The sequence below is a fragment of the Dendronephthya gigantea genome, unplaced genomic scaffold (genome assembly GCF_004324835.1).
Source record: "Dendronephthya gigantea isolate DGI-Jeju-01 unplaced genomic scaffold, DenGig_1.0 000004F, whole genome shotgun sequence".
Classification (NCBI taxonomy): Eukaryota; Metazoa; Cnidaria; class Anthozoa; order Malacalcyonacea; family Nephtheidae; genus Dendronephthya; species Dendronephthya gigantea.
In genome coordinates, this window is record NW_021163014.1 from 299329 (window position 1) to 326511 (window position 27183).

General features: G+C 35.8%; 2 protein-coding genes across 2 annotated transcripts; both read right to left on the reverse strand.

The window, feature by feature from the left end:
- Positions 1 to 7910: 7910 nt before the first annotated feature.
- LOC114515697 lies at positions 7911 to 17335 on the reverse strand. The gene is made up of 6 exons (XM_028534993.1): positions 17242 to 17335; positions 16930 to 17010; positions 16678 to 16702; positions 9278 to 9746; positions 8655 to 9051; positions 7911 to 8429 (listed from the first exon to the last, which is right to left on the reverse strand). Exons 1-6 carry the CDS (start codon positions 17327 to 17329, stop codon positions 8197 to 8199), a joined length of 1293 nt encoding a protein of 430 aa, XP_028390794.1. The 5' UTR covers positions 17330 to 17335; the 3' UTR covers positions 7911 to 8196.
- A 334-nt stretch (positions 17336 to 17669) lies between these two features.
- LOC114515675 lies at positions 17670 to 19336 on the reverse strand. Its single transcript, XM_028534974.1, has 4 exons — positions 18700 to 19336; positions 18266 to 18406; positions 17990 to 18046; positions 17670 to 17796 (listed from the first exon to the last, which is right to left on the reverse strand). The coding sequence occupies exons 1-4, from the start codon at positions 18988 to 18990 to the stop codon at positions 17701 to 17703; spliced, it is 585 nt and encodes a 194-aa protein (XP_028390775.1). The 5' UTR covers positions 18991 to 19336; the 3' UTR covers positions 17670 to 17700.
- Between the last annotated feature and the right edge of the window lie 7847 nt (positions 19337 to 27183).

The window sequence follows — 27183 nt, forward strand, 5'->3', positions numbered from 1 at the left end:
ATCTACATTAATGAGGTTATTGTAGGTGTAGAGGTAGACCATTATTAAACTCCAAAAAAGAGCTTGTCAAGAATGGTCACCAAATGAGTAATGAGGTATTTTTGAAAAAAAAGAACCAGAGTAGAATTGCAGAACTACAATAGGAAAATCTGCATGCTTGAAAAGATAGTATTAATAAACAAACGTTGCTGAAGAGTTTCGATCATGATTGTAATAATATCACGAAACCCTCCACATACTATTTAAATACAATTATAATTACTAATGCGTAGATAAAGAAGATAACAAATAAATGTATGCATAAAAAGCAACACAAGGACAACAAAACAAATTCATACTGATGAATTTGTTAAGTAATATCTAAACTTATTTATAAATGAGGATAATGAATTAAGTTCGGTAAGATATATTGGTAATGAATTCCATAAAAATGGGCCGTTATAACGAAATGAAAATTTTCTAGTGTTAGTTCTTGCTTGGATGGTGTATCTTGCGAGCACTTCTGGTGTTATAGGAATGAACATCACTATTTAAGATAAAGCAGTTTCGAAATAATTCAGGAAGTGAAGATTTTAGTTTCATGCATTTAAACATTAGAACACCCATCTGTAATTGATTCAATTGGAAAACTGTAAGAATTTTATACTTCGAAAACAGTGATTGTGTATGACTCAAGTAACCGACATTAGCAATAATTCTGACAATACGCTTCTGTAGCTTAAACACTTTATCCAAATTAGAATGGTAAGTGTTGGCCCAGACCACATTACAATAATTGATGTAAGGCAATACAAGTGAGCAATATAACGTTCTTCTGGCTTGTGCATCGATTAAATGCTTAATTTTGTTTATGACTCCAATAGCTCTAGACATTTTATTACATACATGATTGATATGACTTTTCCAATCCAGTCGAGAGTTAATAATAACTCCAAGAAATTTCTGATCAATGATTTGATCAATTTGTATCCCATCAATGTAAATTTTAACGTTAGCCGCAGAAACGTTTTTATTTTTAGAAGTAAATAAGATAAATTTAGTTTTTTTGGGATTTAATAAAAGTTTGTTCGATTTAAACCACATCGATACTTTCTGTAATTCAGAGTTCATATTCTCCACCAAATAAGTTAAAGATTTTTCTGAATAGATAATGTTAGTATCATCTGCAAATAATATGAACTTGAGCAGCATTGAGCTATTGAGAATATCATTAATATAGATAAGGAATAAGGTTGGTCCTAATATTGATCCTTGTGGAACACCACACTGAATGACATTCATACCTGAACATATACCGTTGATATTGACATATTGTTTCCTATTTGCCAGGTAATTAGTAAACCATGTTAGTGGTAAACCACGAATGCCGTAGTGGGATAACTTCATTAATAGAATGTTATGATCAATTGTGTCAAATGCCTTGGATAAATCTACAAATAGTCCAATACTACACTCTTTCTTGTCGATAGAGTTAGAAATTCTATCAACAAGATCCACAAGAGCCAATGTTGTTGAGTGGTGTTTTCTAAAGCCAAATTGCGACTGGTTTAAGATATTATGTTCATTTAGATAATCAATTAACCGTTTTAAAATAATTTTTTCTAAAATTTTTGACAAGATGGGCAATATTGATATGGGGCAAAAGTTGGAAAATTCCATAGGATCGTCAGCTTTATAGATAGGGGTTATTTTTGCAATTTTGAGAGCCTCAGGAATAACACCTGTTTCCATAGAACGATTGAAAATGTGTACAAGGATAGGAGAAATAATTTGAGTTACATTTTTTATCACTTTGGGGTGTAGTCCATCAGGACCAGGTGATTTACTTATATTTATGTTATTTAACAGACAATTTATTTCAGTAATGTCGGTTGGTGAAAAAAACATAGATTGGCCATAGTTGCCAGTGAGGTAGCAAGTAGGGTCCAAACCAGGGTCCAAAATACTTGAGGCAAGAGTAGGACCTATATTTGTAAAGAAGTCATTAAAAGTTTGAGCAATTAATGTAGGATCAGATATGACGTCGTCATTATGTTTAAACGATTTTGGGTATTTGGACTTCTGTTTTGTAGTGTTGGTTAAATCTTTAAGAATTTTCCAAGTTTGTTTCAAATCACACTTCACGTTTTCAAGTTTTTTTGAATAAAATATCTTCTTCGAAAGTTTGATAAGATTGTTCAATTTATTCCGGTAAGTTTTGTATTTCCGATGATGTGCATCAGTTTTATTTCTTAAATACTTGGCAAATAATTTATGTTTAGTTTTAATTGATTTTACTAGTCCCGTGGTAATCCAAGGTTTCCTTGGTTTATGCGATTTTGTTTTATGATATTTTAAAGGGAAATGGTTATTGTATAACTGTAAAAATTTGTTGGAAAATAAGTTATAGCTTAAGTTAGGATCTATTAAGTTGAATACTGATGTCCAATCGGTCGAAGACACGGCTTCATTGAAATTATTTAAGTTTGTGTCATTTATTTGTCTGTACATGGTTTTCTCACGTTCCTGCTTTTGAGTATACAATTCAATTATAAGGAATACTGGTAGATGGTCAGTTATGTCAGAGAGTAATAAACCAGAGAAATGTTCGTGTTGATAATCATTAGTAAATATGTTATCTATTAATGTAGCAGTATGGTGTGTAATTCTTGTTGGTTTGGTGATTGTCGGCATAAAAGAGTACGACGTTAAAGTTTGAATGAAATCAGCAGAAAAGGTATTAGTTTCTGCATTTAACAAATTAATATTAAAGTCTCCCATGAGGTAGATTGTTCTATTTGCTTTGTCAAGCAAATCAAGTTCTCTTTTATATACTCTAAAAATTTGTTTAAATTACCATTTGGTGGTCTGTATATTATTCCTATAACAATAGTTTTATTCGCTAGTGTTAGTTCAATGAAGCGCGACTGACAGATATCGTCATCATTAATGCCTAAATCGTTTCTGTATGTAAAATCATGTTTTTGATTTACATAAAGACCAATACCACCGCCTTGGCGTTGGTCACGAGAACATGATATAAATTCATAATTTGGCATATTATATTGGTTGGAATTCAAATCAGATAGCCAGGTTTCAGTAATACCCATTACAGAAAACTCATAATTTAAAAGACTTAAATAATTAAAAATATTATCAAAGTTTTTAGATAAGCTTCTTGCATTAAGATGAATAAGGGAAAAATAGTTGTCGTTCTTAAATTGAGTGTACTTAGAGATAAAGTCGTCCTCCAAATAATACTTGCAAGCCTGGTTTGTGTATTGGCCATAGAAGTGTCTATCAGGATCTAAATCACTAATATCAGTCACTGTGTTATTTAAAGAAAATGGATTAAAACTGAATTCATTTAAAAGATCAATCTCAAAACAAGATTTGTGGTTAGTTTCAGATAGCACAAGCATAAATTCATCATCATCCAAGTTATGAAATGGTAACTCTATCATACGCGGAAAAATAAAGAGAAGTACTAAAGAAAAATATATATAAGGATCTACGTATTATAGTATATATAAACTGTAATTACAAGTATAATCAATAAATACTCACAATACTAAATCGCACACAGAAGTATTTGTTTACCACAATTTAGTGTACTAAGCTGAGACACCAATAAACTGTTGGTTAATATATGATTGGGCACTGATTTAGGTAAATACTGAGGCTAACCTGTAATTTAGAGTTGTTGAATATCTTTCTTCGTTTCCATTACGAGTTTCTTGTTTTCATTTGATAGGCAAATTATCCTGCCATCCAACGTCCATGTAGATTTAATGCTTGGATGATTTTGTGCGGCTATTAAGAGGTCGTATCTTTTCTTGGTTAGGCTTTCAGAAATAGTGATTCCCGTCGCTTTAAGATTCTTTTTAGCACTAAAGACATCTGCCCTCCTGTTATATTCGTAAATTTGACGATAATTGGTCTTGGGCGTGTACTGGATGGCCGTTTCTTTCCTAATCGGTGAGATCTATCTAGGTCTACGGCTGTGATATTGACATGTAGTTTATTATTAAATATATTCAGCACTTCGCTGTCTGTATTCTCAGCTTGCTTTTCGGGAATGCCATGAATAAGTAGACAGTTCCTTCGGCTGTACTGTTGTAGATTATCAAGATTATCCTCTAATTTCTCATACTGATCAATCAATTTCTTTTCCGACATTGTAATTCCTTGATTTTCTCGTTGGCGCTGTTAATATCGAACGAAAGGCTGTGATATACGTTTTGGCTAATGTCTTCGGTGATTTCATGTGCAATTGAGCTTGACACTTTCTTCACAAAATTTTCATCTCCGGTTAACTTTTCAGCCAGTTTTTCAGCTATACCTGTAGATACTGCATCAGCGATTAGTTCAAGGAATGCTTTATCCTTTGAGATTAGATCGTATACTTGCTTTTTCAAATCAGGAGACTTTCCGCTTCTTGTTCGAGATTGATGCTCGTCCATCTTGAAATTAAGAGAACGTTCTTTCGTATTTTCAAATTTACACAAAGCGTAAACGTATTTTCGATATTCGTAGACGTATTTTCGAATGGAGAAGAGACTTTTAGATAGATATAGGCTATATCTATAAGTTATTACCACATATTTTAAAAGATTTGGTCGGAGCTCTGTAAAGCATGACCTACTCCAATGACCGCATGTTACAATAACCGGGAATAAATCATGAATAAAACATAAGTTTCAAGATTTCTCACCTTCGACCTCTGTGTTTTCCATGTGGATGTCCGCCATTTTGAATCAAGCATTTATTTGATCCCAGTCCCCTTTCAATTTTTGTCGTTGACAAAACTGACCTAAGCCCCCACCCTATGGGGCGCATAGAAAAGTCTGGGGGTGGTGGGGGTTTCCGGTGACAAGCGCATAAAGAGGTTTCTATTCATACATTCATGGTTTGCTTACAGGTTTAATAACCTGGTGATTAGTTCAATGTGAAATGGCAACAACTTGAACTTAAAAGTAAATTGATACCATATGTGATACTAATCGGATGTAATTTGTAACATGAAATGTTCAAGAATAATCAACCCATGATATTTTTAAAAATCGACGTACCTGTAGAAACCCAAGTCTAATTCATGTAATAGGATTATATTGTATAATGCATTTGGATGTTTTTATTAATTACAGTCAACTCGGCCCACTAACCAACTCGCATGGTGGACAATATTGAACATCCCTACATGGTTAAACGGAAGTATGGGGAAAACAGCATTGTCTGGCATTGTAGTGATTGTACTATCCGTAACAAGACAATTGTCTGGGGTTGTACTTGTCTGTAACAAGACAACCAATTGTCTGCCCACTGTGAAGCAGCATGGCACAGATTTTACTCAAGGTGTGCAGATACATTCCTATCAACCATCCAGTGGCATAGTACAGCAGCAAAGGTGAAACACATGTTGTCATTCTGCATGGTCATATTTAAACCTTAACAACTTATATTTATACCTCATAAAAGTTGTCTTCTTGATCATCTCGTTTGGTGTAGATAATCAGCGAGGTGAAAGCCAAAGCTATGAAGACATCTTTCAATCTGTGGAAGCTATTGCTGATGAAGTTCTAGTTGCTGATTTCAAATATGCCCCATGAGCTGCTCTTCCCAGATAATATTCTGCAAGCAGATAATTTACTGCTGGCAGATGTGTAGGTTGGGGGTTGCCGTCACCCCTTGTATTCAGCATCCTAGAAATGATTGCTTTGCTACTAAAGCAAGCAAAGAATTGGCATATGGATGTCACTTTTAAAGTTGGGAAAGATCCATTTAATCAGTTGTTTTCATTTCATGCCTTTGTGATGCAAAATTGGAAATTAAACGAGACTTACCTGTAAGTTGAAGTTTGATTTGGATTCTATGAGTCATTAGCAGGGAGTGTGAGAGTTGTACGAGAGAGAGTGCAGCGCATGCGCCCAATCAGACTTTTGAGCCCCGAAGCAGAGGCTCAATGCGGAGTGTGAGAGTTTATGTGAGTGTGATGACCAACATACTAGATTGGGAAGTGGCATACAACTCTCACATTTCCCCGCTAATGACTCATAGAATCCAGATCAAACTTCAACTTACAGGTAAGTCTTGTTTAATTTCCAATTCTATTTTGTCATTAGCTATGGTCGTGTTGGAGTTGAACAAGATTTTAGAGCAGCCATTGACACTCTGCTTTAATTAATATAACAACCCATATTCTTCAATATAACAGTAAATAACAGTAATTTATATCATCACTAACGTCGCATGAAAGTTTACTAACATTCTTGGATGCATTCAAAAGAAATTCCTCATGGTTAAAACACTCTACTATTATTTTATGGTAATATTGTTGGAAGGTTCTTTCACTGGACCATCCCATCAACATTAAGATGTCTCCTAAACTAAGACTGTGTTCCGTTAAAAACGAGGACAAAGCCGCTCGAACACTGTGTGACTTGAAAATGGAAATGTCAATTCTTGCCTGTTGAAGAGTTAGCTTAATCCATCTAGAGACTGTGTCGCAAGTAACAGGCTTGTGTGGGTTTTTTTAAAACTGATTAACAAGGGGTTTGATTCCGCAGGGGTTCAGACCTCTTGAGATATTCTTGGAGGTGCAAAACAGGACAGAGGTGTTGGTCAATTGTGTAGCTCTGAAAAAAAATGGTGGGATATGAGTACCAACTTGTGTCTGCTTGACTTTATCTGCTTAAGGAAAGGAATATTGATCTTCAACTATCATGTGATCAATACGCAAAAGGTGCATTGTTTTGACATCTTTGACCACTCAATAATGCTAAGAGAAAGGTGACTTTTAATGTCAGTTCTTTAAGTGTCAATAAGGTCGCATCTTGTTGTAAACGAAAATCACTTAATACTACCCTAACATCCCAAGTGGACTTCTAATGGGGCAAGGCTGGACAGATGTTGAAAATTCCCTTCATGAACCATTTCACAATGGGTAGTTGCCCAAATGTCAGATCAGAGTTACTCATCTGTAATATCGAGGAAAGTGCACACAGAGCAGTGTTTATGGAACTATAACTTAACCTGGATTGTCGTAATGAGGACAAAAAATCTATGGCTTGTGGGACTCTATCAAGCGTTATTAGGGTCATAATTCGAATTGAAATTCTGTTGTGCTAACTCTCATTATATTTTTATTTTTTCGAATAACATAATCTGGATTCGAACAACATAATTTGGATTTAAATAACATAATTTAAATTCAAACAATATAATTTGAATTTAAATAACACAATTTGGATTGGTTTTTCATCAATAGCTGAGTACTATTTAGTTCTACCATTATAATTATTTAATTGATGCTGTCAACAATATAGGAAGATGAACACTACTATGGTGTTGATTGGGATGGCCCAACACCAAATGAAGACAACTTAGCATTACACCCAGATGGGTTGGAAGTTCCAGTCACATGTTTGCCTCTAAGTGCAGAAGACAGTTTACTGTTGGAACAACAAATTGATCCCTTGCATAATAGCGAGTGTAATGGTGTCGATATATATTTAGAGGTACTTTCTTTTCTTGCAACAAGACAAATTTAGTTTAATATGAACACAATTACGTCTACTAGTAGTTTTTCAGTTAATTTTTGTATGCACTAGCACATTTTAGAATGTGACTGTCCTAACTATTGGTATAGATATATAAATATATATGCCAGTAGCACTGTAGGGATATTGCAGTATTTGATTGTAATCTGTTAATGACTATGATAAATAGTCTGGGGCTGGTTGTATCAAGCCCGTTTAGCTTAAACGGTGGATAGGTCAAATTTAAATAACACTCTTACTGTCTCTTGAATGAGTGAACTGTCAAATTGAATATTATGCACTGAATATGTAGTTGTAACAGTTTATTTGTATTGAGGTTAAAAATATTTAGTTCGCTTCTCGAATAAAACGATAGACTTGCTTTCTATTTTGAACTTAACCACCTTTAAGTTAAACGGGCTTGATACAACCGACCCCTGGCAATTACTATTTTTTAAGTTACTGATTAACTACCAACTGATATATGATGACTTTTTGGAGAGAAAACAAGTTGTGAGTTCAGCCGCTAGTGAAGAGACAATGTAACATAATTTTACAGACTATTCAAAACCTCAAGCATAAAACATTGTTTATAATGTAACATAATTTTAACTATTCAAAACCTCAACCACAAACATAGTTTATAATATGTGAAACCAGAGCAGTTAATCAATGTATTCTATAATCTGCCATACCCTGTTGCTTGGACAGAAAGTGTTGAATTGAATACTTTTTTGAACTCGTCAAATGTGCGATGAACAATTGGAAGTTGAATGGTTGCTGTACATGAGTCAACATCAGGCAGCATCTTTTCCTTTTTTGTAAATTTAACAATCATTGCTTTGGAAGGGGGTAGTGGATCGCCATAAACGAACTGCGTCAATTTCTCTAATGTTGCCACATAAGGATTTTCTGTAAAAACAATATTAAATATTTCCTTTGTGTTAATTGATTTTTTTAACATTGATTGTTAAAGTTGTGACGTATTTTATTGCACTATTTTTTTCAAACATTTTAAACTTGTTTTTTTCCAATTTCTGACAAAATGAACTGTGACCCTTCAGGTGGACAATATGTCACACTGAAATATGATAACCACAAATTTACACTCGAACTGAAATATATTGCATTGCTAACCTGTTTGTGCTTCCACAGGTAATTCATTGATCAATTGTTTGAACCAACAGAGAGACATATTTTCATCATCACTTAGATCAGCAGAGTAGACTTTTATTTTCTTCAGTAAGTCTTCTCCACAGATTGTGATGTCTCTTCTGTAGGCAAATGTTTTGCATACAAAGGATGGGTTGTGTTTGAGAAATGATGCCAAACCAACCGACTCTAAACCTCTACGGATTTCATCCAATTCAGTAATCTGCATACGGAGTACATTGTATATAAGCACATCCTGTATGGCCTTCTCTTTATTCTCACATGTCAATAGTTTATTGACAAAGCCACTTGTGAGAAGAATGCTCATCACCTCATCAGTCATATTCAACACTTCTAGTTCTTCTTTTGTGGCACTCACCATCTTCACATATTGTAAAAAAATAACACTTACTAATGGATCATTATTTTAAGACATCTAAGCTATGCCAAAAACTGCAATTTAGCACTGAAGATTTCCTTTTTACAAATTAACTCACTGAGTTGTAAAAGGAGTTTAATTTCTGAATGACACTGAAGGAAAAAGATGAAATGGACTATATCATGTATGTATGTATGTGCTATGCACCTATTAAACAACAGTTTACTACCTTATATATAATATCCTTCATAAATATATCAGGAACATCATCCAATGTTATCTGTGGGATTGCTTCATCGACTGATGCTGACAAGATGTAGGTCACAGCAGCTGGTGTCATGCCTACAAATGGGAAACCCTTATGCAAAGAAGAATGACCAATCATTCTTCCAGCATAGTAAAACAGATTAGATTCTATGGCTTCAATAGAGTGTAGAGGCAAGAGGTGATGAGGTTTTCCTTCAAAAAGGCTGATGCTTCTGTCACCACTAACAAGTGTCTGCATCATTAGATGAAAGAACTCCTTTGTTGGTCCTGATGCATCAACAGCATCTTCATCTATAAATTCTACATTTGGCTTGAATTTGATCTCCAATCCCTGTTTGTGTAACCTAATTTGATCAGCAAGGAGGGAGGTAGATTTTCGAGAAACTGTTATCACTTGTTGTCTGCCTTCTTTAACAATTCCCGACAAATACCCCAGCGGGCACACAACGTTGTTTCGACGTCAAATTTTGGTTGAACTAAGGTCGCGACGTCGATCAACCAAAAATCAACGTTGTTTCGACGTTGTTTTCAAGACGTTGAATCAACGTCGCTGATCAACGTTGTTTCTACGTTGAACGAATGTTGATACCTGACGACAAAATTTTCGGGGGTGGTTGTATAAAGAAGTGATTAAAGTTAAGAGTATTTGAGAGTTAGTCATTATTTCATTATACAAAATAGCGATTGAAAAGTGATTAAGACTTTTATAGGACCGGTCCTGTCATCAATTATTCTGATTTACCCAACAGTTCAGCAGTATATTTATGAACAATTATTAATCGACTGAATATTTTTGTCCTGAAATAAACCCTTCTATTTGAGAATAATATAAGGCAATATATAGGCTGAGCCGCTGAGGTGCCCTTATAACTTATAGGCTTATAGATTATGCAAAGCAGAAATATCCCTTTATCTACTTATTTGGTATCTAATACCTTATATGGTGCACAGCCACGCGTAAGCCTGGCGCGAGTCGGAAGCGGCACAAACAATTTAATCAAAGCGTTTTGTGTTGCGGCGTGTTTACTGTTTACAAATTTCAATTTTCAAGTGCTTTTTAATAAGTGATTTGGGCCTGAGGTTTTATATTTTATTGATTTGTTCGGGGGATAATTGAATTGGTGTCGTGGTAGTTGAATTGGTGTCGTGATCAAGATCCCCATCCTTGTACTATCCTTGCCCAGCAGGAATTAACCATTGAACAGTGGAAGGGTATTATAGGCATGCTTCCCCTGTATATTTTAGATACGGTGTAAGTATATGTAACATAATGGGAGTATGTTCTACAATAGAAACAACCATTTTGAATATTGTAGGACCTTGAATCTATGATATGGCTTATTGGCGTAGTTACAGAAAGTTCTCTGCTGAAGCGATTGCTCTTGCAGCGTCTGACAATGAAGAAGACAATCCTGAATCTTTAAGTCATACAAATGATCTTTTGCAAAACAGTTGTAGTGATGAGTCATCAAATTATAGTGATACAGATAATCCTGAACTGATATATAGCTCTGAATCAAACTCTGATACCGATTTTTCAGAAAATGAGCATGAAGGAAATTTACCTCCTAATGATCCTTCACTCCCAAATACTAATGATCCATCACTCCCATCAGAAACATTGAGAGGGAAGCTTGCAACCTGGGCAACAAAAACAAATGCCAACGTACTGCTGTAATGAGCTACTTCAAATTCTTCGAGGGCAGCGACTTTGCCTTCCAAAAGACAGTCGCACCCTTTTGCAAACCCCTCGTGAAGTAATTACTTTATCTAAGTGTGGCGGGCAATATGTATACCTGGGGATTGAAGCTGGCATAACTGATATTCTTTCGAAAAATGCATCTTTAATAGAAAAGCACACCACAGTTGATTTGATGATCAATGTGGATGGGCTGCCATTGTTTAAATCTTCCACTTCCCAGTTCTGGCCTATTTTAGGTTATTTCAATAAGGTTGAAGTCTTTATTATTGCACTCTTTTATGGTAATTCTAAACCAAGTTCTGTGGATGATTATCTTGATGATTTAATCGAAGAGCTGGATAAGTTAAAAATTCATGGTGTAAATTTTGAAGGAAGGCAACTTGCCTTTAATCTGAAGTGTTTTTGTTGTGATGCTCCTGCAAGGTGTTTTTTAAAAGGTATAGTTGGTCACACGGGCTACTTCTCTTGTGAGCGGTGTAAAATTAAGGGGTCATGGAATGGCAGAGTTGTGTTTAATGATGATGATGTTTTTGCACCAAGGACTGATGTTGAATTTTCGAATTTTAGTTATCATCACCACCAAAAAAGTGCTTCCTCCCTAGCTTCACATGGTGTTTCATGCATTAAGCAGTTTCCACTTGACTATATGCACCTTGTATGTTTAGGTGTTACTCGGCGCTTGCTCACTTTCCTTAAAAATTGGCCAAAAATTTGCAAGCTGTCTTCCAGACATATACTGCAAATATCCGAGAGCTTGATGTTGTTACATGGAAACATGCCAAGTGAATTTGCAAGACAACCAAGGTCGTTGGTTGAACTTGATCGCTGGAAAGCTACTGAGTTTCGCCAGTTTCTTCTTTATACTTGGCCTGTTGTGTTAAGAGGCATTTTACCAGATAGACTATACCAGCACTTTCTTTCTCTGTCTATTGCTATTTCCATAATGCTTGACATGAATACTGCCAAGCGAACCTCGTATCTGCAGTATGCAAGAGAGTTAATAACTAATTTTGTGAGTAACTGCAAATCTCTGTATGGTGATACCTTTGTGGTGTACAATGTACACAACCTTCTGCATTTGCCTGATGATGTTGACTATTTCCATTCTTCATTAAATGAAATATCATGCTTTCCCTTCGAGAACTTTATGCAACAGTTGAAGCGACTTGTTCGAAGTCCCCAAAATCCTATTGCCCAGGTTGTTAAAAGACTAGCAGAACTGAAGCACACTGTGCAAAAACACCAATGTGATTGGCGCTACACGCATATCTCTACCAAATTGAAGGATAGCTGTTTTATGCTGAAGGACAACACTTATGTTTTTGTTGTTGACTGCGGAGATCAGGGTGAAAGATTTGTCTGTGAGGTAGTATCAGAACGATCGACTCAGAGCTGATTCGAAACTATTTAACATAGTGTATATTGATAACTCGTCACGAAAAGGAAAAAGACGCCTTGTTGAAAAATGCGAAATTCTACAAAAAGCTGTTTGCCTTCCATACCGGTCAGGATTTGTCATTTTCCCAATGCATCACGAGGTTGAAAGATACCGATAGTCCTAACCCTACTCCAGGTAAATTAATGCAGTAGACGTGTAATTATAACATATCACGTAATTATGTAATTGCCATATAAGTGGATTCCCCCAGTTTGGCCTATACTGCAAAATTTTTATTTTTGATGAAAAAGTACATTGCGTTTGACTTAATACTGTTATATCAAAAAACCTTAAGGTTTAGGATCCCACAGAACTATAATGTAAAGTAGGTGTTCATGTTGGTATAGCTTTATGATAAAAGACTCCCAATTTACTCCCAATTTATTTTTTTTTCTCTTTTAAGAATGTGGGTAAGAGCTGTTTGGCAGGAGGAAAAAAAAGCAACACGAAGGCGTTGTTCCAGATGTGTGGATTCAGAACAACAATGTAAGATGGCCATCTGGATTGAATGTAATTAAACCTCATGCTGAAAGACAAACACCGTGTGCAGACTGGAAAACGTTTCCACTTATTAAAATAAAATGTACTGCAGGTCAGTAATTTTATTATTGATATAAACTATTTTCCTAAAATTTCCATTCCTAATGACGATAATGTGGATATTACTTCATGAAAAAAGAAACAAGTGGGCGGTATTATAAATAACCAAACAAATAACGTTGCAGCAACAGGGTCATGCATATATGCATTTCAAGGCACGTATTTCCAGTTGTTCTCTATTTAATTTGTATTTTTGTAAACCAGATGAAAAACAAGTTTGTGAAAGGTACGATTTTACGACCACTGCCGAAGTAAGTGATGGTGATGAGGATCATGAAGTATATAGAAAAGAGAATTTAATTCGAAGGAAAAAGAGTCGAAAAGGTTAGCAATTACAACATACATCTTTGTATAAAGTATTTTTGTATTTGGCGTACTTATTCTTTCTTGTATTTTGCAGGAAAACAAATCGTGTATTCGTCAGACAATAATTCTGATAGTGACGGTGGAAATGCCAACTGTATGTATCAGAGTCAAAATCTAATCCATCGAGTATACTTTGTCCTTAATTATTATATTCTATTTTTTTCGCTCTACAGTATGCGTAATAATGTAGTGTTGCACTTGTATGAAACTTTTACTAGTTTTAGTAACAATAATTTGCCGAAGGCGAGGTGATTATCGCTTTCAATAATCACCTTTGTACTTATACTAATGAGGCTTATTTACTTGTCAGCTATTTCAGATTTCCCACCTCCACCAAAGAAATTTATTTCAGCAACGAACGATTCGAGCATCCATTTCACATCGATGATTCCAAGAACACCACTGTCAAGATCGAGAAGCCCTCTTCGAGAAAAACTGAATAGCAGTAACAGACCACGAAACAAACAACACAATGAGCTTGTCACAATGAACAAACGTAAGCTAATCATGGCATTTAACTTTTTGTAAAAAATAGATACTCTAGAGATCTTCATTTAATATACTACAGATTTTAGAACCAAATTTTCTTTTAAAATCTTATTTCTACTACTTTGTTTCTACTAATTTTAGACTTCTCTTCATCATCATCCAAAACACATTCTGCATCGAACTGCAAAAGAAAGTCAAGACCCAGAATGCGTTCGAGATCGAAAACAAGATCAAGGACGAGGTCCAAACCTTCTCAGTCAGAGGAACAAAGTTTATCTGGAAAGAAAAAGACCCCAGAATACCTTCGATCCAACGATGGACCATTACTTTCGGGCGCTGCAGGTAAAGCAGTAATGATGTCATGATTGTATGCCAAGGCATTAAAACTTACTTCGTTTGCTCTTGGTATTTATTTACGTGACAATCAATATTTTCGTCTTAAAGTTTAGAGCACTATTCTTAAGCCTTATTCCCCGGACAAAACGCCTCTTACGCAGCCTGCTAAAAAGCTTGTTTCCTGTGCTTTTCAGATATTCTGGCATCAATATTCCCTGATGCAACAAGAAGATCACGATCAAAAACCAAGTCTAGATCACGATCAAAAACAAGATCTAGATCGACTTCCCGATCAGAAAGAAATGACAGAACGAGATCACGATTGACGACAAGGTCAAGATCCAGAACGAGATCCAGATCAAGGTCCAGACCTTCTCTGTCAGCACCAGGTGTAAGAAGGGAAAGTTTGGCTGAAAATACTATCCCAGAAAAACAGCATGAGCGAAGTTTTGGTATTGAAAACACCGTTGCTAGGAGTAACAGTGGATTCCCCATATCAGAAGCAAGTAAGTACACATGCTGTAAAATATGATCACCCTAGTCCTCTTGCCAAGTTGCCAAACGTGTATAGCTATTCCATGGACTATAATCCCCATTTTTAGGCATTGAAGAGATTTAAATTAGAAACTGCTAGAACATGTCTTCACTTGTGAAAATCGTTTGAGTTTTGTTGCATTGTTGTTGAGTTTTGTTGCATTGTTTTTTTCAACACATAGAATTTCAAAGGAGAGTTTTGCAGCTATTAACCGAAATTCGTAACTCGGTTGCCCAAGTGGGAAAAAGATGTTCTCCTGCCAATTCTGCAGTTCATATCGATCAGGCAACGAGCTTGGAGGAACTGATCGCATTAGAAAGCAGCCTTGCTGATAAAGACACCAGAGATGTATTGGTAAGAATAATCTAAAACCTGTGTATGAATTGTTGACTGGTCAATGTAGTTAACTAAATATAAAACTGACAACAATGATGGAAGAGCTTATCAATAATTACGGAAAAATATCTTTGTCTTTGACAATCCTCCATTCTTGTGGTCGTTTATATAGTCCTAATATACTTCTCTTATTGGAGATTTGTATTAAATTTACTATGCCAGAACTCAACTTCTGCTTACTGTAAAAATGAGTCCAAAAATTAATACTATTTCTCTAATTAGTCATGCGTTTTAATAAATCGTTATTAATTCGACATGTTTAGTTTTTGGCTCTATGTACATGCCATGTTACACATGGTCTGCCTTAGCCATGACATGCCTGACCAATTGACCATTGTTTTTCAGTTATCACGAATCATTGATATCGGAGGACTGAACGTCAGAGAGAATGTCCGCAATGTAATGCACAGGTATTAACCATAGAAGTATGACTACCCAGAGTGTGCTACACTGCTAACTAGTATAATGTAGATTGAAAGTCTCTGTTCTCAACATTTTCAATATTTTTTAGATTGATGAATAATGAAGTTATGGCATCAATGAACATGAAGGGAAAGGGTTCGAAATACGCGTTTGGGTCTACCAAAGTATTTCAAGCTGTTGTAGGTATGTGAAACTGTTCTCTTTGTGGTGTATGTTTCTGCAATATACATACCGCATTCGTAAGAATTTTTCAAGTAAACGTTTGCTGTTTTGTTGTATCTACTTCATTTCATATTGATAATTAGTGATTACTGATTTGCTTGCTTATCAAAAGAAATTAACATGACATGAATTATTTTTATTATTTCTCTAAAGAAGAGTTTTGGATGATTTTGTGTTTGTTTTTTACTTGTTTTGCCCGCACGATCGCTACTTAAACATATCGCATAACTTCATGTTGCTTGCCAAATAATGAAACTTTATCGTTAATATTGTGCTACGTATTATTCTTAGAATGTGTGGTTAAAAATCAAAAAACGTCAGAAGCGGAGGTGAAGCAAGCTGTACAGCAACTGCTGAAATACGCGCCAGATAGGCAAGGAGGAGGTGGACGAAAAGACACCGCTTAAATTTTGAAAACAAAACACTTAAATAAAATTTACTTGGCGATAACAATTATTATATAGTTTTTTAAGTATTTATATGTCTGTTTTTTATTGTATATTGGATTATTTTGTAATACGCATTATTCTATTATATTAAAATGAAATAAAGTAGCAATTTTATTACCGAAATATGATGCTTTTTCTGCTGTCTTATGTTTCAAGGCTGGTTTCCACTCAGCCTGCAGAGCTATATGGACGCGTCGTAAATATTGACGGTGATTTTAACTTTGATAATTGTGGTCGTTTCAACGTTGAAATGACGTCTTTTTCCGACGTCGTTTTGCGACGTCGTTTCGACGTCGTAAAACGACGTTGATCCAATTTGCGTTTTCAACCTTATTTCGACGTCAGATCGACGTCGAAGATCGACCTTGAATCAACTTTGAATCGACGTAACTTTGCCCGCTGGGACACCTCTAATGGATCACCAGAAACGTCTACACATACAATATAAACAATACAATAAAGTTATGTATTGGTATTTAACAGTTGCTAAAAATATAATATTCATAGGCGTATTCATTAAACAGAATAAAATACTAGTGGACTACATCTATACACATTGTTAGCAAATCAGTTAATGAAAAATGGTTAACATAGTTATACACTGTTTTTGTCAATTGCACTTATGTCTATTTTGATTAAACATTTTTTAAAAATTCACCTTCTAAGGGGTTAATTGAACTCAGAATGGAAAGCTCAGTGTCATTGTCTTCATCAGTGTCATTGTCTATTGCTGTTTCATCTATATAGAGGAACATCAAACCTCATATTTAAATGATATGATACAATGCACTGTGCATATATTACAGTACTAGCTTGTCTAATTGTAGGAAATATTATTGACTCCCATAAATAGTCTGGTTGGAAGAATTAACCACAACTTCATACATACCACAACTTGTGCTTGAAGTATATTGGGATTGAATAAAAAAAGTTTCCATATAAATAAAGAGAATATTTTCTTATTCCTTACCTTCTGTTAAGCCAACAAGTTGTGATGCTGTTTGATCCAAATCACCATTTGAAGCATTATAAACTTTTTCAATCAATTCTTTGCGCATTTTTGGAAACAAATTTCCCAGCTGCTTTTATCTACAATAGAATTGCTTTGATAGGTTAGTTTAGATGCAAAGAGATCACACCTTTTTCTACTGCAGTGTGGTTGTAGGTGTTAATGTGATTCCAGTTCAAATTTGCACAGCTATTTTACTGACATTTTTTTCACACCAGTATGAAATTTTTGTTTAGGTAGTGAGATAAAAATTTCCGAAAATTGGTAACTGCACACATAATACAAAATGACTTGTAAACAGGAGATTCGCAATGACTAATTAACCACATTTTAAAAGATTTCACAACAAAACTTTAGAATCTTACTAAAAGTCTTACTGCCTGCTGTAGAGAGAGAGCTTGTACTTATGAAAGAACAATTTCAAAGGGAAAATACAGCTGTACATAAAGTCAATGTTTGTACTCTATAAATTAAAACCTTAATATTGTCTTCATCTTGCACGTCATCACATTTCACCTAGAAAAAATAACACATTCAATTATAATAGTTCAAATTTCATTGGTGTACAATTGTTTGTCCAAACCCTCACACCCCACTCCTACTTCCTGGATGCAAAGATGAAAAATATAAAAATGTACTCCAGCTAGCTTCTAGTAGTCTGTAATTTGGGACTTATATTATAAAATAAATTAAATAATTTGATTAATACCACTATGATGTCTTTGGGTAAATCACATTTTTCTGTGCAACTAGCATTTGTTGTTACCTATACAGAGTATGCAAATTGCAAGCATTCAAAAAATGCAATCATTAAAAGTTTATACATAGCTGCTGATCATAGCTGCCTGACTGCATAAAAAATATTCTAACTATAATTCTTAATGCTAATTAACCATAGGTTATCTTTTCTCTTCAATTTTTATGCCAGTCTTCGATATCATAACCTGCATGTCTGAATGCTCATAATGTGCAGTTTAGGAGTTACCTGTACAGATTCGTTCATTCTTGATGATGGTCCACCTTGGCAGCTAGTTGTGTGTTGTTCCCACATCAACATTACTACTTTCTCACCACAATTTATACATTCCACCTTTTGAACATTGGTTGTGTTTAGATCAGCATCACTCTATCCATAGTATATGATATAGAGAAAGGAGAATAATAAGAGTAAATTAGAAATGGACAATTGGCAAATACTATGTTGTATTATAGTTAGACACTCCCAAACCCCAACCATAGGTGGATTTAGATTTAACTGGTGGCACCAACATGCACAAGGCTTGGTGCAGAGCAAGGAAATTTTGAAATTGGACTCTTCAGATTGACAATTTTTGGGTTCCCAAGTGAAAAAAAATTGATAGAGATAAATCTGATAGAGTAACAGAGTAAGGAGATTCACGGTAACAGAAATTTACTTACCACAGGATTTACTTTTGTATCAAGATCTTGTTGAAGTGGCCGGACATATGCCAGAGCCTGGCCCAGACCAGATGCATCTCTCAGGAAGGACACTGAATATCCGCTTGGAGGTGGTGGTGTTACAGCAAGACTGCTGCTGTTACCACCTAAGCCTGTCCGCATGATTTGAAATCCCCCTCCATCGGCCAACTTTGGAAACTCTTTAAATAATTTTTCTTCTAAATTCGAATAGTTTCCTTTGGAATTAAAACATATCTTCCTTCTGCCAAGACCGCATTCTTGTAAAACCATTTTATGTGCGCTGGAAGGAACGCGGTTTTGCTTACGTTGACTCAGACAAAAAAATTCATGCGTCCACGTCTCTTTAACAGTGTAATACGGCTTGTACGTACTTTTGGGACATTGTGTACGTTGATATGCGAATGCGGGCGAAACAGTGGATCGTGCATAAGGTGAGAATATACTTCTTAAATTTTGTACGACAGATTGTGCCTGTAAAGATGTTGTCGACGATGACGATGAACCAGAAGGTGTTTGAAGCTGGGTTTGCAATATATTTGAAGCCGAAAGCGGTCTACTTGTGCTTGCATTTGGCGTATCCGAGGACTGTTTGCAAAGGCAGTGGATGAAAGCAACATCGTTGCTTCCGGGAGTAATTGTATAGCTCTATTATTGCCTTCACTTTCATTTTGAAAAGTTTGAGAATCTCGATTTTCATTGTCTTCGGCCATCATGCACTCGCTTGTTCACTTGCAGAACTGTCAATCATGGAATAAATCATCATAAATTATGACAATCCTTTCTTCGTCTTACAGGGTTTCCACTTCAAAGAAATTTCAGTTTTACATCAAAAAAGAATTTTAAGGGAAAAAAGGAAACAAGGAAATCTAGTGAATTTTTTTATATCCAATAATCCAAATTATGTTATTCAAATCCAAATTATCTTATTCTAATTCAAATTCGGTTATTCGAATTCAAATTCAAATTCTGTTATTCGAATCCAAATTGTGTTATTTGAATTCAAATTATGTTGTTCGAATCTAAATTATGTTATTTAAATCCAAATTATGTTGTTCGAATCCAGATTATGTTATTCGAAAAAATAAAAATATAATGAGAGTTAGCACAACAGAATTTCAATTCAAATTATGACCCTAATAACGCTTCATAGGACTCAAGGTGAAATAATATCACATCCTGTCTCCCTGCAGAATTTAAACCAATTCTTTAAATAAACTCAATATAGAGCCTTTGTCCCTGACCACCAGGAAGCCATGATGTTTATTGCGCGAGCAGAGTAACTGAGTCGTTGCAATTGTTCCCTGATACAAGGCATACTAGAATCCTCAGCTTATATATATATATATATATATATATATATATATATGTGTATATGTGTATATGTGTATATGTGTATATGTGTATATGTGTATATGTGTATATGTGTATATGTGTATATGTGTATATGTGTATATGTGTATATGTGTATGTGTATATGTATATGTGTATGTGTATGTGTATATATATATATATATATATATATATATAACATAAATTCATATATTCATATATTCATATATTCATGTATATATATATATATATATATATATATATATATATATATATATATATATATATATATATATATGAATATATGAATATATGAATATATGAATTTATGTTTCTACGTGTTGCTGAATGTAAATTTCTTAAAAATACTTGTGATTTTAGGAAGCTAACACGACAGTGATGATTCTTCCAATAGCGCTGGGCCTTGTGCAAAGCGTGCAAAAGGAACCAAAAGAGGTTGTGGAAGTGGTAAAGGTCATGAAGTGGTAAAAGTCGTGGAAGTGGTAGAAGACGTGGAAGTGGTAGAGGACGTGGTCATGGGCAATCACAACCAGAAGAAGACGCTGCACAGCGTGTTGTGGACCATGACCAACAGCTACAGGTACATAAGCATGATATCCACAACAATTACTATTGTGATATTTGACTGATACACAGTTGTCAGTTAAAGTTACAGATGTCATCACTGATACTAAATAAAAAGGGGTACTATAGTGTTCTAGGTAAAGTTATGCTTGAAAATAAAATTGTGCAACTTTTTTTTGGTAAAATTTAGTTGCCAATATGGATGCAGATGCTTTGAGGAGGTTAGTACAGGAATTGCTATGGAGACAACTAGCTGCATTCGCTGACCTAGTGAATAGTGAGCTACCAATGAGTCAAGGTCATGCCTAACCTGTTGACCCCTCCACAAGGGGAGCCAGATCCCCCACCACCAGGTGACCCAGAGCCCAACCAAATGGAAGTCTTGCATGGTGTTTTTGTGGCAGATGTGCACCAAGATATCCTTCAGCAAATGGATTTTACAAAGGTTTTAGGCCTGCTAGACTGTAGTGCTATAGTTCTGTGTGCAATTTTTCCAGATGTTCCGGTACTTGCAATGACTGCAACTGCAAACAATCAAGATAGGAACTGTACAAAAGAGTCGCTGGGATTGAAGGACTGCAAAAATGTCATTGGTAATCTAGACAGAAAGAATGTTTTCTACAAGAAAATTTTCAGGCATGGAAATGATATGGAGTCTTGTGAAGGTACCTTGCAGCTAATTGCCAAAAAGCTATTAAAGGAGAAGACTAATCATCCCATTACCGTAATTTACCCCATTAAAGTTGTGTTGTGTTCCATTAAATTTGCCTACAAACTTTTCGAATATGTTTTGGGGGGTAGGCAATATTACCCAGAGAGTTCCTTGAAAATACCTGAAAATAGGCTATTTGCCCAGTTCCATGCCTTCCAAACAAGATTATGAAAGAACAAATCCTTAATCAGGTCTGTTTTGCTAAAAGCACTGTACGTGTAATTTCTGCAACAATTGCAATGGGTTTGGAGGTGGATATACCATCTATACGGCATGTTATCCACATCAGTCTACCATGCAGCATTAAGGCATATTTCCAGGAGACTGGAAAAGCTGGAAAGGATGGAAGGCATGCACAAGCTCTGTTGTATTACAACAACCATGATATTGCGAGGAACAGAGTGGGAATGACAGATGAAATGAGGCAATTTTGCAAAAGTGAGAGTTTAAGAATTCAGATGCTACATGCACTTGACTTTGACAATTCATATCTTATCGAGCCAGCTCATCTTTACTCTGACATGTGTGCCAAGAAATGTTCATGTGAAGAATGTCACTTTAGTGCTAGCCTAGTTGGCCAAAAACTTTAAAAATGGACAAACACATACAATTTGATTAGAAGTAACTGTGCTTAATCATGTAACATTAGAGAATGAGTGACACAAGTCTGATATTTTTCAAGCCGGATTCCATCTTTTTCACTGCTTGCCAAAAATAAGCGAATTTGTGCGCTGTTTGATTTCGATGGATAAGAAATGGACCTGGAAACCAGGGGTTCTTTAAACTCTCTCTTCCAATTACTGACATCTGCTCGTAGGTCGTTTGTGTCATGAGATGATTTGCAATGTTAAATGTAGTGTTACAAGCCAAAAACGCAGTAAACCTGGGATTTGCTGATGTTGCGGAGAAGCGTTCTATATCTGTCAAAGACTGTTGCAAATATGCCACAAAACAAGCTTGCTTCTTGTGTCTTAACAGGAATTCTCTGATGAATGCTTGATTCTTGTCAAGCAAATCTGGGTCCATTTCGTCAGCAGTGGATCTTTGCTCAAGGAGTTTAAGGATAACTTCCTTAATTTGATCGATACTAGATCTGGTTTTTGTTTCCCCATACAAATAACAGTAGTTATACAGCTGCTTGGTATCCCGAATAGTGGTTGACTGTAATTGAGAGTCAAGTAAATTCAGATCCTTTGATTTTTCGTCTTCAATAATCCTTGGGGCACGAACATTTGTACGAACCGTTTCTTTCACTTCTTTCTTGAGAGAGTCAGTGCTCTCTTGAAATAAAGGATTTGGCATGCGGATGTGTTGCATTTCTATGCGCTGTAGCCAGTACGGGGATGGCATTCCCTGAGTTAAAATAGTAATGCATGATCATGAAACATTTCAGAGTATATAACTTCAAATTCTTTAGACGACTATAAAATTCATTATATTCTGATATTGGCATAATAAATATGACATATCTTGTAAATGCCGTCTGATACATTTTCATTGTATGCTTATGCACTGCTCTTTTTCTACCATCTGTTGAACCCAACAACGATAATGCCATTGTCGTCTTTGTTCACCGAGACCTCTGAACTGATAAAAAGTTCGCCTCCGTCAGCAACCTTAACTTCATAAAACCTAGTTTGCTCTTTTTTCTCATAGGCCCCAAGTGTTTAATCAGCTTCGACATCAAACGGATGCTTTACTTTTGCAAGTTTTTGGTCAACAACAAAGGTTGAGGTTGTAGAAATGCTTGTTGGCTTGATTTCTGCCATTTAGTCTGCAGGAATATCCTTTTTAAACAGATCTGGAATATTCTTTAATGTCAGGACTTGAATAACTGTAAATTGGAAGCCTTTTATCACCCCCACCAGGCGAAAAGCTGCGTATTCCCAAGTATTCCACTCTCTAAATGGGTCGGAATAAAATACATATTACGGCACCGTATAGCGAGTCAGAATACGGTCAGAATATCCATAACTAGTAAAATGGGTACCCATTTTAAATTGATTGTAGTGTAAACAGAGCTTTAAGACAAGAAATGTTTTTATTCCTGCAACATGCAGATTCGTGTACATTTTTCTTGAACACCATTTTCATGGAACATTTCATCTGGAATTGGTTGGAATTAGAATTCCACTTCTTTCTCACCTAGGGGTGATTTCACTGATGACATGAAACTTTCCAAACAAACATGCATTCTTTCATAATTTTCATTTTACTCCCACTTTATCAAAAGTGCATATCATTGTTCACAACTGACTTCAGATTAAAACAAACAACCTATGTATAGGTCCAAGGTTTCTAAAACTGATTTTACTGATAGCGCTAAGGTTTGTCAATGTGAATGTTTATGCAATATGCAAGTTAAACATCATAAATTATTTGAAAGGTATTATACTGGGTTAATTGTGTATGCTAACTGGCAAGTGGTTTTCTTCAATCCATCATAAAAAAACAATGCTGAATTATATACTACATATATACGTACCTTCATATACGTCATTGATGTTAGAACTATTCACTCTCCACTTCCCTCTTTGATTATCAAAAAAACGCATTCGGTGTTGTCGATATGTAAAGTAGCTAACATTTTGATTACAATGTGGACAATGCTACCTTGCACGTACCTTTCCCATGAAGTGTTTATTTCAAACAGTATATTATTGCAATAACTCAATTTTACACACGGTTTATCGGTAATGCAGTAACTCTATTCCTTTTTTGCATTCGAAGCTTTGTCAAGTTTGGCTTAAAAGACTTGCGTGATATGTGAAATCTATAATCCGATTTGTTCATTGCGCGCTGAAAACGCTCTAATTATTGATGAATTTCAGTGAGTTTCTTAATTTGGTAAACTAGGTGTACAATTGATAAAAACAAACGGTACATTTCATTTTTTTGGTCGAACACACGGGCTTGTTAATGTTAATGTTTAATTAATCAATTTTTGCAGTCTTACAACTGAGTTGCAATTGAATTTACAGGCAAAGAATTTTAGGTAAAATATGGAATATGTTTACTATATTTACAACATGTTGCTATAAAATTCTATTAATTTAAGATTACTGTAAAATGTTCCACTACGATAAAGTATTAATACTAAGACTATACTAATATGCTTAAAGTTTTGATTTTTTCGCATAAATTGGGATAAAAGAGTTCAATAACCTATTCGTATTAATAATGGGAAGATTAAATCTTCTCAGTTCTCTAAAATTATGTGTTGGTAAGTTTTCTTTAGGTAGTAAATGGTGTAATTTATGATCATCTTTTGTTTCAATGGACAAGAATAGCTTTTGTGATAACTTTTCTCTTCTGTCCTTCAGTGTTAATAATTTTGCTTCCTTCAATGCGACTTTTGGACTTGATTCCGGGTAGATTATCCGCAAGGCTCGACTTTGTACATGTTCCATATCCACCGACAAATAATCAGGAAGGCCTGAGTGGAAAACTTGGCAGCCGTATTCTAAGATGGATCTAATGCATGCACAGTAGAATTGAATCAAGGAATAATGATCTACACCTGCACATTTTAACTGCCTTAATAAGTATAGTCGTTTTGAAGCTTTTAATACAATATTTTCGATATGACTGTTCCATTTTAGGTCTTCCGTGATAGTCATACCCAGTAGTTTAGCTGATTTAACAAGTTCAAAGCGTTTGCCATTTAGGCCCGTATTCAAAAAGCTCACTCACACTCACACTCATTGAGTGTGACATATAAATTTTGTTAATGCTGATCAATGAGAAAGTTTTCTCTCAATAGATTAAAAGATATAAGGTAAATCACTGAAAATCAAGCCCCTGTTCGGCTGAAAATACCGCCATTGAAACGTCATGAGAAGATTAAGATCTCCCACTCAATGAGTTTGAGTGTGAGTGAGCTTTTTGAATACAGGCGTTAGAATCAAACCATCATCAGTAGAGGGGCTTCTAGTAAAGTCAATTCGTAGCTCTTTACACTTTATCGGATTTAACTGAAATTTATTTTCATTGGACCATTTAGCAACTTGGTCTATTGTATCTTGTAATCTACTTTCCATGTTCCTTAAGATGACTTCAGAAATGGTCCTGTTGTCTGCAAATTTCCATATACTATTTATGGGGGAACCATTGATACGTAGATCGTTAATCATGGCTAAGAACAGCCATGGACCAATCCTGGTTCCTTGTGGAACGCCCGCTGGAACTTGTAGGAAGTCGGATACACCTTTGGTTGATATCTTTACTCGCTGTAATCTATTTCGTAGAAAGTCCGTAATCCAATTTACGATTGTGGGTTTTAAACCACAACTGAGTAATTTTGCAATTAGCAAATTATGATTAACCAAGTCGAAGGCTTTCCTGTAATCGAGTAAGGCTACTCTTATCGCTGAGCCTGTGCCATCGGTTTCAGTTAGCCATTTGTGTAACTTTGAGATAAGAGCAAACGTTGTACACAAGCGTGGTACAAAACCAAATTGTGATGGATCCAAAGATCTAAGCAATATCGGCCTCAGTCCTCTGTCAATGATGAATTTTTCTGCCACTTTTGATAAGGTTGACGTCAGAGAAATTGGCCTTAGATCTTTATTAAAGTCCGTGATCTTTGATTGTTTAGGGATGGGGGGAACGTCAACCATCTTCCATGCTTGTGGGACTTTGCACGTTTGGAATGAGCAGTTGATAATATCAGCAACGGCAGGTGCTAATATATCAGCGTATGTCTTCAGTAGGATGTTTATTGGGTTTTGACTAGGGCCAAATGTATAAAAAGTCCATTTTTGTATAGGTATAAATAGGGTTAGGGTTGTTGTGATATTGGTATGTTTTGAATGACATGTAAGTTTATGGACACGGCAGCAAAGTTCAGTTTTATGCAAAGTTCGGTCTGGTGATTTTGAGTAAATTACACACACTTTACCCATTTCTTAAAACATTTCCCCCAGAAACGGTCCGGCGTAATCGACATGGATCCGTTGCCAAGGTGATTGTGGCCAAAGCCAAGGGTTGGCTTGAGCTTTCGGACAATTTGGCAACTGCTCTCTACAGGGTTTACACACCGCAACTTTTCTCTCGATGTCGGTATCCAGGTTTGGCCACCAAACATGTAATCTCGCAAGGGCCTTCATACGCACCATGCCAGGGTGACTTCTATGTAATTCGTCCAGGATTTCTTCACGATAACGTTCTGGGACTATCACACGAACTCCTCGGAGCAGACAATCTTCCTCGATAGAGATTTCCTCCCGCACATGATGGTACGCTTGTAATTCGCTGTCGACCTCACTTCGCGGCCAACCACATCTGGTATATTCCGTGACCCTAGACAACCACTTGTCGTTCCTTGTAGCGCTGGCCATTTTATTCACAAGTTCTGCTTCTTGGAAGAAGACACCGTCCGACACTTCGCCGGATGCAGCGAGCGGGAAACGTGACAGCGTATCGGCATTTCCATTCTCTTCAGTTGAATGGTACTTGATGTCGAACTGGTAGGCTGATAGTTGGATCGGCCATCTCTGAATATGCGATGCTGCCAAGACGGGAATTCCCTTTTTTGGACCAAGAATCAGCGTCAATGGCTTATGATCTGTCAGCAAGATAAATCGTCGTCCATACAGGTATTGGTGAAATTTCTTAATTCCGAACACAATTGCAAGGGCTTCTTTTTCTATCATGGAGTAGTTACGCTCCGCTGAAGTGAGCGTTCTAGAGGCATATGCAATCGGTCCCTCTTCATTCGCACTATCCATCTGATGGGAAATCACTGCTCCCAATCCGTGGGCAGAAGCATCCACTGCTAAAACCAACAACTTCTTAGGGTCGTAATGAACCAACACTTCTGACGACGCAAGATGCTT